At 43.3% G+C, this 14,537-nt stretch overlaps 1 protein-coding gene across 2 annotated transcripts in view; it reads left to right on the top strand.

Annotated features, from left to right (window-relative positions):
* Positions 1-14,537, top strand: part of ANXA4 (annexin A4) — a 159,266-nt gene that overhangs the window by 135,129 nt on the left and 9,600 nt on the right. For both annotated transcript variants that reach the window (XM_086700949.1, XM_025932455.2), the window contains 5 exons: positions 1,709-1,803; positions 3,969-4,082; positions 5,331-5,421; positions 7,393-7,472; positions 9,635-9,691. In XM_086700949.1, the coding sequence (XP_086557075.1) occupies positions 1,709-1,803; positions 3,969-4,082; positions 5,331-5,421; positions 7,393-7,472; positions 9,635-9,691 (437 nt within the window). The remainder of the gene's footprint in view (positions 1-1,708; positions 1,804-3,968; positions 4,083-5,330; positions 5,422-7,392; positions 7,473-9,634; positions 9,692-14,537) is intronic.

Below are 14,537 nucleotides of genomic sequence, written 5' to 3'. Positions count from 1 at the left end.
CCCTTCTCTCCTGCTTGTGCACTTGCTCCTTTCTCTCCCTCTCAAAATTAAAAAAAAAATTAAAAAAAATCAAAGCTGTTTTGAGGGTTCAAACTTGACTGACTGAAAGAAGAAAAATGGTGTTTTTTACAGAAACAGGGGTGGGCATAAAATGGACCTTTTCCCGCTGAAAGTTCTGAAGGAGAACAGGATGGTTGTATGTACTATACTTCTTCTCCTTCTCCTTCTCCTTCTTCTCCTCCTCCTCCTCCTCCTCCCCCTCCTCATCCGCCGCCACCACCTTCTTCTTCCTTCTTCTTCTTCTTCCTTCTTCTTCTTTTTAAGAGAACAGAAAGTAGGTCCCTAAGATGTGTAAACAAAGTTTTACAGCTTCCTCCCTATAGCTTGCACTTTTCTGGATCTCTAAGCTTGCAAAGAATGACTCTGGTAAATCTATATTTTTTTCATTTCTCTCTGAAATATCCCAATAGAAGTTCTTCTCTAGTCCATCACAACTCCCCATACAGGATGAACCATGGGGAAGCAGAAAACTCACCCAACATACATGAACATCTAGCTGTTACTAAGACGAGGCACCAGTTTTGAAAAATCAGAATAAAGCCCCCCCCCCCCCCGACTCCCCTGGTAAAAGCTGCTTCAAGAAACAGGCAGGCAAAATTTAAGCCATTGAAAACTTGTAATTCTCATTATAAAGTTTTGATAGGATATTGCGTGGTGGGAACTCCTCAGCAGTTATAAAAAGGGAACCATCTGAGGTCAGGAAAGAGAGCTTTGAAATGAAAAACACATTTATGGATCTCTAAGTACAGTGCATGCAATGAGCAACCCATAAAACCCTGCCAGGTGAAATAGGTGAAGGGGATTAAGAGTGTGCTAGTGATGAGCACTCACTGATGTATGGAAGTGTTGAATCACTATATTGTACACCTGAAACTAATGTCATACTATATGTTAATTATACTGAAATTTAAAAAAAAAACTGCAAAGTGCTGAGTGAGAGTCTGAATTGTTTCCAAACTCAGAGGAAATGATAACAAGATTAAAAATAAGGAGAGAAGGGGCAACTGGGTGACTCAGTCACTTAAGCTTCCAAGCTCAGCTCAGGATATGATCTTTTGGTTCGTGAGTTCAAGCCCCTTGTCTGGCTGTGCACTGACAATGTGGAGCCTACTTGGGATTCTCTTTCCCTCTCCCTCTGCCCCTCCCCCACTTGCACATGCGTGCGCTCGCTCTCTCAAAATAAATAAACTTTTTTAAAAAATGAGGAGAGAAAAGGCAAGAACATAGAAGATCCAGGAGAACAAAAGACATGAAGAGAATTGCAGAGGAGGGGCAAAAGCCCGATGCCAGTCAGCATTTAGTGAATATTTAGTAACTGTGGGGCATTGTGCTAAGGAAGTCACGTGCTTGTTTTATTGACCGCTTGCAGCAGCTCTGTAAGGGAAAGTGCTATGATCACTTACATTTACGGGTAAGGAAACTAATGCTCAGACAAGTTAGCTTCTTTGTTCAGTGGTAAAAAGTTGATTAAAGGAGGGCTAAGACTCACATCTAGTGTCTGGTTCCCCCCAAAAATAGACAAACCTACCGAACAAGGACCTCTTTTGTTAAAAAGGTGTAAGTTTGGGTAACGCCAGTGTCCTCGCAGGAACCTGTTTTCTCATTCCTCTCTCAAAGCACCTCACTCACTGTCCCCGCTCTCTGCCAGGCACCGACGAAGATGCCATCATCAGCGTCCTTGCCTACCGCAGCACGGCCCAGCGCCAGGAAATCAGGACGGCCTATAAGACCACCATCGGCAGGGTAGGCCGCAGCCTCTCGGGGTCTCTTCCCGATCTAGACTCTGGAAGTGGCCTTGTGTTTTCAAAAGGTGGACCCTTGCCTCATTTAAAGATGTTCTTAAGAAAAAACAGTTTCAGCATGTTACCTCCACTGTCCTTAGCCAGGAGTGATTTCTGGGAGCCCTTGGTTCCCAGAGCTCAAGCCAACCTTGGTGTCTTCCCACCCAGCCTCTTGTAGGGACTTGGTTGCTCAGTGGATTCCACCACCGCCCTTGTGAGCCAGGCAGGGCTGAGCCTCCAGCGTTGCTTTCCTGATCCTGGTCAGCCTTCTTTTAGGCCACGGTGGATAAAGCAGTATTTAAATCTAGTTTGTTTTGAATAGGCTCTCCTAGGATTTAGTCTATTTTGACTCTTCCACATAAACCCATCATTCCTTTGATGATTCTCAGTTGGGGGACACCCCCTCAAATTCTAGAATGGGGTTGTGACTATGTATATAATTTGTTAGCTTATGGATTCATGGGGTGTTCACTCACCCCTTCTGGTTTGAATCCTGCACCCCCGGGGGACCCTATTTCAAACTCTTGTTTTCAATAATTCACTCACCAGAGCCATTCCACCCAATCTTTCCTCATCACTGAAAACCTGTCTGTGTGGTGAATCTTTTTACTGAGTGAGGAAATGTTATCAATGAGTGTTCTAGGTCTCAGAGTACAGTAACTCTGATAAAAATTTCTATCCTGGAGAACCTTACAGCCAGTCAGACTGCAGCTGTTTCTCGAAGACTGGCCCTAAGCTCCTGGCTGGGACAGAGCTGGCTCAGCATTCCCCAGCACATCTGCAAGCAAACCTTGGCTGGGACCCCAGTAGGGAGTGGGATCATTCATAGCTCAGACTATCTTTTGAGCATTTGAAACTCTTCTCCATCCCAGAGTCCTTTACTGAGCATAAACGAGTGTGAACATGCATGTAATGCGTGAACTGGAATAGTTAGCCTCAGAACTAAGCTAATCTAATGACAATTTGTTAAGATGACCAACATTAATGAGTTGAGCCCTAATTTATTTGTTCATTCATTCATTCATTCATTCATTCACTATGTGTGGATGTGACCTAAAAATATGCACAAGAGATTGAAATATAGGGAGGGCTGTGCAGTCAGGTTTGTGAGAATCAGAGATCTGACTTAAACGGTATCTCAGCTCCTTATTTTGGTTGATCTTGAGCAGGGTCTTAAACTCTCTGACCTGTTCTAGGAGGAAATGTAAATGAACATCTTTAGAATTTGGTCCTTTGTCCAAAGAATTACATTTCTTTTTAGGAATTGAATCTTAAGAAATAATCATGAATGATCCCAAAGATATAGCTAAATGTGTGTGTACATAATGGCACAAAAATAGAAACAAGGGACTGATTAAATAAATTATATTGCATCTACATATAGAAATTTCAGCAGCTGTTAAAAATGTCATACGTGATTATTGACTTGAAAATATATTCAAAGTATATTGCTAAGTGAGTGAATACATTTAAGTCAGTATCTACAAACTTTTTGATCTCAAGACCCTTCTACACTCTTATTGAGGACTTTTTTTGTTTTTGTGGAATATATCTATTGATATTTACCATACTAAAAATTAAAACTGAGGCATTAAAATATGTATCTGTTAACTTATTTAAAAAAACAATACATATATTACATATTAATATAAATAACATTTTAATGAAAAATAGCTATATATTCCAAAGCATTAACATTTAGTGAGCAAATTGGCATTCTTTTACATTTTGCAAAGCTCTTTAACGCCTGCTTTAATGGAAGACAGCTGGATTCTCATATATGCTTCTGCATCGTTTGTTGTGATACATGGTTTTGGTTGAAGTATAGGAAGAAAATCTGGTCTTGTACAGATATGTACTTGGAAAAGGGCATTTTATAGCCTTTTAACAGAATTGTAGAAATGTAGGTATGTCAAGTAGCCTTTGCAAAACTCCTCTGTACAAATGGGAGAGAATGACAGTGAAAAGGCAAATAATGTCTTAAGTGTTATCATGAGGAGAGCTCTGACCTTGCAGGCCTCCTGAAGGAGTCTGGAGACCCCAGGCATCCCGGACCACACTCTGAGAGCGGCCGGGCTGGTTTAAGTTAGCATGGCAGTTAAACAGAGCCACTTGCTTGCCTTGCAGGACCTGATAGACGACTTGAAGTCGGAACTGAGTGGCAACTTTGAGCGGGTGATTGTGGGAATGATGACGCCCACCGTGCTGTATGATGTGCAGGAGCTGCGACGGGCCATGAAGGTGTGTGTCCCTCTTCTTCTGCAGCCACGGACCAGCTTCCTCAAGAAAGTGACAAAAACCCTGTGGGAGTGGGGAGGGAGAAGTTCAGGAGAAAGATTTTCCTTCACTGATGACAACTCGAAAACATGACATTACATTATAGCAATTGTAAACTTCAAAGCTGTTCTCCATAAAGTTATGCAATCATTTGCTCTTTCCTGTGGCTCCACGGGGAGTGGTTAGAGTTGTGCTTGTGGTGCAGCTTCAGGACCGTTCTTGTCATGTTAGCTGCTTGTGAGACACGAAACTTCATGGCTGACACAGTGGAGCCTCTGGGGCTGCCAGAGGCTCACTACTGGCAGAAAGGGTTCTCAGCCTCCCTCAGTGCTAGATCCACTGTGCCTTAGCCCTAGGCTGACTGTTTTTAATGACCAACTACAAAATTCAAATACAGTTACCCTCCTCCCCGAACATGCCAGTAAATAGCCTTGTGGAAGGTTCTCGGCTAGGCTCTGGGAAAGCAAAGAGGTAACAGTCTTTGCCAGAAGATTCTGCCTTTCAAAGGAAAAGTACGGGGATGGGGGAGGCAGGCAACTGGGGGGCTTAGTCAGACTCTTTTTAAAATTTTTAATGTTTATTTTTGAGCGAGAGAGAGAGAGTATGAGCTGGGGAGGGGTGGAGAGAGAGAGAGAATCCCAAGCAGGCTCCACGGTGTCAGCACAGAGCCGCATGTGGGGCTCGATCTCACTAACCATAAGATGATGACCTGAGCAAAAATCAAGAGTCAGACGCATAACAGACTGAGCCACCCATGTGCCCCAAGCATTGGACTCTTGATATCATCTCAGGTTGTGAGATTGAGCCCTGTGTCAGGCATGGAGCCTGCTTGGGATTCTCTCTCTCCCTCTCTCTCTGCCCCTCCCCTGCATGCACATCTGCACGGTCTCTCTCTCAAAACAAATAAATTAAAAAAAAAAAAAAAGTACAGGGGAAGTCAAGGAAAGATTAAGCCTCTAGAGGGCAGACACTGTCCATAACCTGGCAAGATAACCAGCTGATAGAAACAGCCCATAAATGTTTGTTATTATTAAAAACGATTATGGTAAACATTGGAATTTGGGCAGGACAACTTAAAAATTAGCAAATCCTGTTGCTAGAACCCAATAGGTTGCTTTTTTCTCTGCAGATTCCTGGTTATATGCCTCTGTGTCTGGGATTCAATATTATAAACTGACTCATAACTCCCTCTTCTCTGGGTTTCGTGTTTAGGGAGCTGGCACGGATGAGGGCTGCCTGATTGAGATCCTGGCCTCCCGAACACCTGAGGAGATCCGACGTATAAACCAGACCTACCAGCTTCGTATGTAGCATTCTCAGGGGCCCCACTGAGGTTTCACTGTGATCTGAAAAGTAAACTAGCAGTGGGTAGTTACCTACTGATTAAACTTTCTTCTTAGAGGGGCACCTGGGTGGCTCAAGTCAGTTAAGCATCTGACTTCAGCTCAGGTCCTGATCTCGTGGTCTGTAGTCCATGGGTTCAAGCCCCATGTCAGGCTCTGTGTTGACAGCCTGGAGCCTGCCTCAGATTCTGTGTCTCTCTCTCTCTTCCCCTTCCCCACTACACTCTGCGTCTCTCTCTCTCTCTCTCTCTCTGCACTCTCTCTCAAAATGATACATAAACATTAAAAATTTTTTTTTAAATACTTTATTCTTACAAACACTGACCATGAGGGATCCTTAGTTCCAAGCTCCACTTTTAGGCAGTTTCCTGTCTAGGCAAATGACAATCTGTTTGCTTCTCAAGACTTCTTAGGTGAAGATGCCACTGCCAGTGCAGTGTTTTATTACCCTGAAAGTTGTTCCTTATTATGAAGCAGAGAATCAAACATGTTTGTTCAAAAGTGGTGGCACCAATGAATCTTAGCATTTCAGGGAATGCCCTGGAGGGGCTCTCTCGCCCAACTTCTTACCTCCACACTGGACTGTATACTTTCAGCCACCTAAGAAAGATAGCCATTTATTCCCCTCTTAAAAATCTCCAGAGGATGATGTTTATGAAGAGTCTTTAAAAGATAATATGCCTTTTTGCCCTAAGAATGTAATTTAAAAAAAAAAAAAACTGCTCAAAGATGTAGATCCTTTGGTGCTTGTTTGGTATTGTTTATATTAGCTAAATATGTCCATCAGTAGCAGGTTGACTAAACAAAATATGGTGCACCCACACAATGGAGTATTATGTAGTCATCAAAATGTATATTGAAGGATAGTATTAAATTCTGTTCAATGGTATGGTATATGGATAAGTGAAAAAGACAAATCATAAAATAGCACGCTATGATGCCATTTTTTTAAAAAAGAAAAATAACAGGGGCACCTGGGTGGCTTAGTCGGTTAAGCATCCTATTCTTGATTTCAGCTCAGGTCACAATCTCGTGGTTCATGAGTTCAAACCCTGCATCAGGCTCTGCACTGACAGCGTGGAGCCTACTCGGGATTCTCTTTCTCTTCCTCACTCTCTGCCCCTTCCCCGCTCATGCTGTCTTCCCTCACCCCAATAAATAAACTTAAAAAAAAAAGAATAAAAGAAAAATAACATACGTATATAAGGAAAAATGAGGAAGGAGACTCACCAAGATGGTATCAATGATTATTTCTGGGTGATTAGATTATGGTGGAGTTTTGTGGAGTCTTTTTCCCTCCATTTTACTTATTTGTTTTTCCCTGAGTTTTCCATGTACTACTCTGGTAGAAAGGAAACAAAACAGTAAGAGTTTTGGTAAGTGTTCAGGGCAGGAGATACTAAACCTTGGGAGCTTCGTTCGAACACTCCAATCCCCATGTCTGCCGAATGGGTCTTCTACCCAAGGGCTGTGAAGGGCTTCAGCTTCTCTGGGGAAGATCTTGGTGGGAAGCTGCTAGAATTTGGGTCTGACAGCCCCCTGCATGTCCCCAAACACAGGCTCAGAAACTCTGCTCTGTTTGCCTTTCCATGTGCCAGTCAACAGTCACCGTTCCTTCCATCACTGAGAACCACGGTGGGGGCAGACTCCTGGACAGTAGTAACTACAGGAAGAGGAGTACAGCCCCAGCCCTCTTGACCTTTCATTTTAAGGACCAGGAACATATTGTTTCTACTATAATGACAAGCTAAACTTGCCTTGACCATTTTACAAGCGTTCAGTTTTGGAAAAACTGTGTGTGGGGTTGAAAACCCTCATAACAAACTGCTTCGGTAGACCGGCTGATCCTGGGGAGGACAGATGGTTCTGGAGCATGACGCAGCGCTGGACAGGACTCTACTCTGATGCAGCTAACTTTGCTCTCTTGCCAGAATATGGGAAGAGCCTTGAAGATGACATTCGCTCTGACACTTCATTCATGTTCCAGAGGGTGCTGGTGTCTCTGTCCGCTGTGAGTCGCGCCCTCAGTGGGCTGCTCCTGATGGGGGTTGAGTTCTATCGGGATGCTTGCTCCAAATCCCCTTTTCCAGCCTTGCTCATCCTTTCGTCCTGCCAGATGTGAATATTCCCCAAGTGTTGTTCGTGGGCCTCTCTGCTGTTTTAATCCTCTCTCTTTTAGAGACTCTAGCTACTCACGCATGCCCATTTATTCACATTTATATATATATAAGTACCTAATACATGCCAGGCACCCTTGCTACTCAGTGCATTGAGACAACTTCTAGGCTTTAAAAGTTTATGTTGTCCTAAAGGAATATATCAGGTACACAGATTGCTATAATAAAGCCATGAAAAGTGCCAAAGGAGGAGCACAGAGTAAAAGGAAGTTTCAAGGAGAGAGTCTGGTTGCAGAAACAAAGAGCAGCCTTCATGGCAGAGGTGCTGGTTCAGAGAGGACTTGGAGGGTCGCTAGGATTTCAAGAGGCACTGATATAGGTGAGTGCGTTACAGGCAGGAAGAACAGCCAGAAAGAGGCAAGGAGGCAGGGGACATGGGGTGTGGGGTGTGTTCAAGGAATTGTTGGCTGAGCAGTTGGTTGGTGATTCTAGGAACAAGGTGGAAAGATGAACTGAGATCCCTTGTTGGGAGAGCAGTAGGGAGCTGCTAAAGGTTTGGGATCGCTGGAGTGAACTGCATTTTTAGAAGAGTAATGTAACAGTGCTGTGTAAGATCAGTTGAACTGGAGGCTGGGAGGCCTGGGAGGAAGTTACCTCAGTATTCCAGATGAGAAGTAAAGCAGGACTGGGCTAGTGTGAGAGGAGGGGTACCAGAAAATAGAAGATGCATACATGTGACATTTCACATGACTTCCCAATTTTGTCTTTATCCTGACGTCCTTCCTGAGTGTAGGACTCTCATTTCTCACTGCTTTTTAAGGTGTTTCCTTATAGTCTACAATCACCTCAAATCAGTCCTCCTAAACTAAACCTGAACTCATTTCCCCCCCAAACCAGCTCATCTTCCTGACTTCCTGTTTCTGTTAATATTGTAAAACAATAATATTGCTTCTGTTAATATTGTAAAACAATAATATTGTTTCTGTTAATATTGTAAAACAATAATATTGTTTCTGTTAATATTAACAAGGCAGGACCCCAGAAATCATCTCCAACCCCACCACACTCTGCCTGTGATATTTACTTAATAATGCTGACCTGCTTTACTTGTTTCCTTATTTTTTCCTCACTCCTTATTTCTTGGCATTTCTTAACCCATTTTGTTCTTTGCCTTTCAGATTTAGCACTCTGCCAAGCCATGCCTAGACCATAGAATATTGAGACAGCATAGCAATAGAGGTAGTCTAACAAGGGGTGCCTGGGTGGCTCAGTTGGTTAAGCATCCAACTCTTGATTTCAGCTCAGGTCATGATCTCACAGTTTATGAGTTTGAGCCCTACATTGGCCTCTGCACTGACAGCTCAGAGCCTGCTAGGGATTTTGTCTCCCTCTCTCTCTGCCATTCCCCGTGCTCTCTCTCTTCTCTCTCTCTCTCTCTCTCTCTCTCTCTCTCTCTCAAAAATAAATAAATAATCATTAAAAAAAATAGTCTAACAATCCAGAGGAAAGTAGCCTGTTACTCCTTACCATTCCTCCCAGACTTCAACCCTGCCCTTCCCATGAGCTGATGTTGGTGAGGGGTGAGGCGTTTTCACATGCTCCTTAAGCCCCACGGCTGGTCCTAGACTCTTGATTCTCCTTTGTTCCAAGCCCTTATTTGGCAGAACTGATCAATGTAGATTTGCCTGCTAGGAAGGCCTTGAGTTAGCTGGGAAGACATAGGAGTGGGGTGAGCTGACAAAGGGAGGAGACAGCAGTGGAGGGAGCAGTCAGCAGGCAGTGTTTCTCTGCTTCCCCTTCTGCTGGCAGAGACTGCCCAGGCAGCATGAAGGAGCCGCTGGCTCTGGTTGGTCATGTTCTCTAGGCACAGACCAGAGCCACAGGAATAATGCAAACACATTCAGAGGACATCTGCCCTCTCTCCCTAGGCTGGAAGTATGACCTCTGTGGGCATTCTAATTACCATGTCCTTGGGTTCCCAGACATTCTGTCCTAACAGTGTGCCCCACCACCGTCTTCATGGATACTCTCTCATTCTCTGTTTTGTTTTTCTCAGGGTGGCAGGGATGAAGGAAATTATCTGGATGATGCTCTCATGAGACAGGATGCTCAGGTTAGTAGAACTGAAATTTCTTTCTTTTCTTTTGCCAGTAAGACATGCCTTAGTTGGTGGATCCCCTCTTATATTTCAGTGTATATTGCCTGGCTGGGATATATTAAAAAAAAAAAAAAAAGGTTCCCATAGATAACCTTTAATGCAGAAATTTCTTGCAGAGATACTTGGGGCTTGGGGGTGATACAGGGCATCATTATATAAGCCCCCCTGTGTTCTTGACATTGGGACCATGGTATGGCCACCCCAGAGAACCATGGACCATCTTTGGAATCACTTGAAGGTGAAGGGACCTGCCTTTGCTTTATTTACCTTGCATTTTTACTTCCCCAGAGAGAACATTTGACAGCACCTGTGTTAAACAGCTTGGCGCAGTGTGTACCCCATTGGGGTAAAATTAATATCAACCCCCAAGAGGCAGTTGTTTCCCTGGTGCCCAGCCCACTGATGCTGCCCTGGCACTGATGCCTGATCTATTTACTGCAGCCAGGTAACACTGACAATAAGAACTAATAAAAAGTGGGTCCTTACCAAGTGCCAAACACTGTTGAGCTCTTGATACAAAGTATGTCATTGAATCCTTGCAATAACCCTGTGAACCAAGTATTGCTATCCCCGTTCTATGGACAAGAAAATTGAGGCTTACAGAAGTCCAGTTCCTTGCTCAAGTTCACAGATAATACATGGCAGAACTGGGATTTGAACCTAGGCAATTTGGATCTAGATCCTGTACTCTCAACCAATATACAACCATGGGGAAGAACTGTTCCCATTCATTATGCAAGGTATGAACCACTATGGATTCTGCAGGAAAGAACCCGTTGCTTTCACCAAGAGGGAGAGGGGTATGTGTGTCATAAGAGTTCTGAGGATGCAGGGAGGCCCATCCCATACTAGAGAAATAGGAAATTGCCTCTAAAACAAAAGCTTTGAGGAGGGAGAAGGTATTGAAAACGCTGAACTCCTGGTTGTTTACATGAATTTCAGCTACCTCAAAGACAACATTTTTGGGTATGTTGGAAGGAGCCTCCATAGCTCCTTCAGGAGCTCCTACAGGTGTATCTCAAACTAAATGAAGAGTTAGCAAGCAATTTATTCCTGAGACATTATAGCCACTGTCAATTGTTGGTGCGTTTCTTAGATGCCAGGCATTGCATTAACTGCTTTGCGCTTTTTCCTCACAACACATCTGTGAAGTAGATATTTTTACTTCTGCTTTAGAGATTAAGAAACTGATGTGAAGATTTAAATAACTTATCCAAAAAAATCATTCCTAACTACGGTAAATGATAAATAAATAAATAAATAAATAAATAAATAAATAAATAAATAAATAACTTGTCCAAGATCTCCTAGCTGGTAGAATTGGGCTCCTTGAATCCAGGTCTGTCTGAGTTTTTTAAACAAATGCAGTTCAATCAACTGTTTTGAGGGCTCTTCAAGGAGCCTCTTGGAAGTGATCAGCTGAAAGGGGTTTCCTACCAAGTTTGGGCTGGGAAAGTTAGACGGAGGAAGTAGAACTCAGAGTAGGTTTTTCTGGATCCTTCACCAAGAGGTGAGGAATTTAAGACCAATGCCCACTGATATTTCAGCTCTTATAGGATAAGACAGTAGGAAAACCTTGTCAGCCTTTGCTGTGGCTTGTATCAGCAGCAGGGGGAGTGGTTGCAACCACTAGGTGTTATAGCTGGATTTTGAGGAAAGTAAATGAGTTTGAGATGAGAAGAATGATCAGGGCAGGTGGAATCAGGTCATGGTAACTTACAAAAGGTAGAAATCTTAAAATTTAAAAAGGCTGTTATCCAACGAGTCCAATTTCATCTGTTCTTGGGATGAAACTGGCACTGAAGGACATCATAGGGAGTGCTCAAAATTCCTACTTTAAAAAGAAACTCATGGGGCGCCTGGGTGGCTCAGTCGGTTGGGCAGCCGACTTCGGCTCAGGTCACGATCTCGCGGTCCGTGAGTTCGAGCCCCGCATCGGGCTCTGTGCTGACAGCTCGGAGCCCGGAGCCTGTTTCAGATTCTGTGTCTCCCTCTCTCTCTGACCCTCCCCCGTTCATGCTCTGTCTCTCTCTGTCTCAAAAATAAATAAGCGTTAAAAAAAAATTAAAAAGAAAAAGAAACTCATGATATATTAAAACTACCCTAGGGGCACCTGGGTGGCTCAGTCGGTCAAGTGTCCAGCTTCGGCTCAGATGGTGATCTCAAGATTTGTGAGTTTGAGCCCCACATCAGGCTCTGTGCTGACAGCTCAGAGCCTGGAGCCTGCTTCAGATTCTGTCTCCCTCTCTCTCTGCCCCTCCCCTGCTTGGGCTCGGTCTCTCTTTCTCTCTCAAAAAAAAACATAAAAAAAGTTTTTAAACTACAGTAAAAATGCCCTTCAGAGCTTTGGCTGGATGACACATTTTGGTTCTCTTCTCCTGAAAAACAAACAAACCAGCAAATCTAAAAAAGGGAAAATCTGCATCAACACTGGAAACCATGGAGGAGGGCCGTTAAAATGCCAGATGGGCAGCAAACCTGGGCCAAGGATGCAGGAAGGACATTTCTGCCACAGAAAAGAGGCCAATGCCCCCAACCTCAAAGCACAGTGGCTTTGTGCGAACAGGAAGAAATTCCTCAGGGAACTCCTGTGTCTCAGCAGTCCTCCGTGGACTAGCAACTGGTGCTCCTGCTGGAACTCCATCCATATAAAAAGTGAGGAGCTCCGAGAAGAATCCCCTCACCTTGTTCTGGAGGAAAAGAACAGATCTGGATAGACTGCTCATCACTTAAAAATGAAAAAGCGTGACAGTCAGCAAACCCTCAGCTCAGACACTATGTGGCCTGTGAACAAACAGAAGCAGCAAGGGAGGCAAACAGGGCCACACTGTCAGGAAGAGGCAGATTTCACATGGCTTTGGACCCTAAAATACACAAGAGAAAAACAGGTTTTAGTGAAACAAGAGCTAAATAAAAAGGCAGTGAGAAAAGAACAGAGATGAAAACGGAGCCAGATGAAGGGCAAGAAAAGATAAAGGAGCTAGATGAGCTGACAAGAAGTGATCTTAGACGAAACAGGAAAATCTGAATTTTAAAGCTTATTACTTTATTACTTAAATGAACTCTTCGTGCCCTCTGAGCTTTAAAGTTCCATGGTTCTGTGAATTGACTCTAAAGCAGTGAGGAAATTAGACAAAGAAGTGAAAGAATAGATGAGTAGATGGAGGGAAGCCCAATGAGTGACAAAAATGTGTCAGTTAAGGGCATTTTGAGAAACTTAACAAGCCAGCTGCTGACTGTAAATAAACAGTAGGGTTTTAAATTAAAAAAAAAAATTTTTTTAATAAATGTTTATTTTTGAGAGAGAGAGAGAGACAGAGTGTGAGCGGGGAGAGGCAGAGAGAGAGGGAGACACAGAATCTGAAGCAGGCTCCAGGCTCTGAGCTGTCAGCACAGAGTCCGACGGAGGGCTTGAACCCACGAGCTGTGAGATCACGACCTGAGCTGAAGTCAGACACTTAACGGACTGAGCCACCCAGATGCTCCAAAAACATTTTTAAATTTTTTTTTTCAACATTTATTTATTTTGGGACAGAGAGAGACAGAGCATGAACGGGGGAGGGGCAGAGAGAGAGGGAGACACAGAATCGGAAACAGGCTCCAGGCTCTGAGCCATCAGCCCAGAGCCTGACGCGGGGCTCGAACTCACCGACCGTGAGATCGTGACCTGGCTGAAGTCAGACGCTTAACCGACTGCGCCACCCAGGCGCACCCAAAAACATTTTTAAAATAAAACACACATAACATAAAATTTGCCATCTTACCCATTTTTAAGTTCAGTAATGTTAACTATGTGCATATTCCTGTGCAAACAATCTCCAGAGCTTTCTCACCTTGCAAAACTGAAACTCTATACCATTAAACAACTCCTCATTTCCCCCTCCTCCCAGCCAGTGACAACCACTCTCTGGCTTTCTGTTTCTATGAGTTTGACTAGACACCTCATACAAGGTAATCGCACAGTACTTGTGTTTGTGTAACTGGCTTATTTCACTTAGCATAATGTCCTCAGGGTTCATCCAGGTTGTAGCATGTGTCAGAATTTCCTTCCTTTTTAAGGCTGGATTATATTCCAATGTTTGTATAGCCCACATTTTGTTTATCCATTCATCTGTCTGTCGATGGACAGTTGAGTTGCTTCTAACTTTTGGCTGTTGTGAATAATGCTCTGTGAATATGAATATACAGATATTTCTGTAAGGACTGCTTTCCATTCTTTTGGCTATATACTCAGAAGTAGTATTGTTGGATCATATGGTAATTCCATTTTTAATTTCTTGAAGCATAGCCATACTGTTTTCTATAGAGGCTGCGTTATTCTACGTTCTCATCAAGAGTGCACAGGGTTCCAGTTTCTCGACATCCTCGCCAACAGTTGCTATTTTCCTGTTGTTTTTTTAAAATAGCAGTGAGGTAACATGAATAGTAGTTTTGATTTATCAGTAATATAGTTAAAGTGGCCAGAGTCAAATTCTTATAGTCCTACCTGTTTGGAATATAAACAATTACTAATGGGGTCCTGGTTCTACTGTGACACCTTGTGTAGCCTTCGGTAAATCACAGATCATTCTACAGTAGTGTTGTCCGGTAGAATTTTCTGCGATGCTGAAAATGTTCTACATTGGCACTGTCTCGTATAGGTGTCCACTGGCTAATTTTAATTAACTAAAATTAAGTGAAATTTAAAAGTCAACTCCTCAGCCAGAGTAGCCACAAATGGCGACAGAGCACCTGAAATGTGGCTAGTCTGACTGAGGAGTTGACTTGTAAATTTTCATGAATGAAAATGTAAGTAGTCACG

The sequence above is a fragment of the Puma concolor genome, chromosome A3, assembly GCF_028749965.1.
Source record: "Puma concolor isolate L17-30 chromosome A3, mPumCon1.1.hap2, whole genome shotgun sequence".
Classification (NCBI taxonomy): Eukaryota; Metazoa; Chordata; class Mammalia; order Carnivora; family Felidae; genus Puma; species Puma concolor.
The sequence above is the reverse complement of the archived record's forward strand: the minus strand, read 5'-3'. Positions and strand labels throughout refer to the sequence as shown.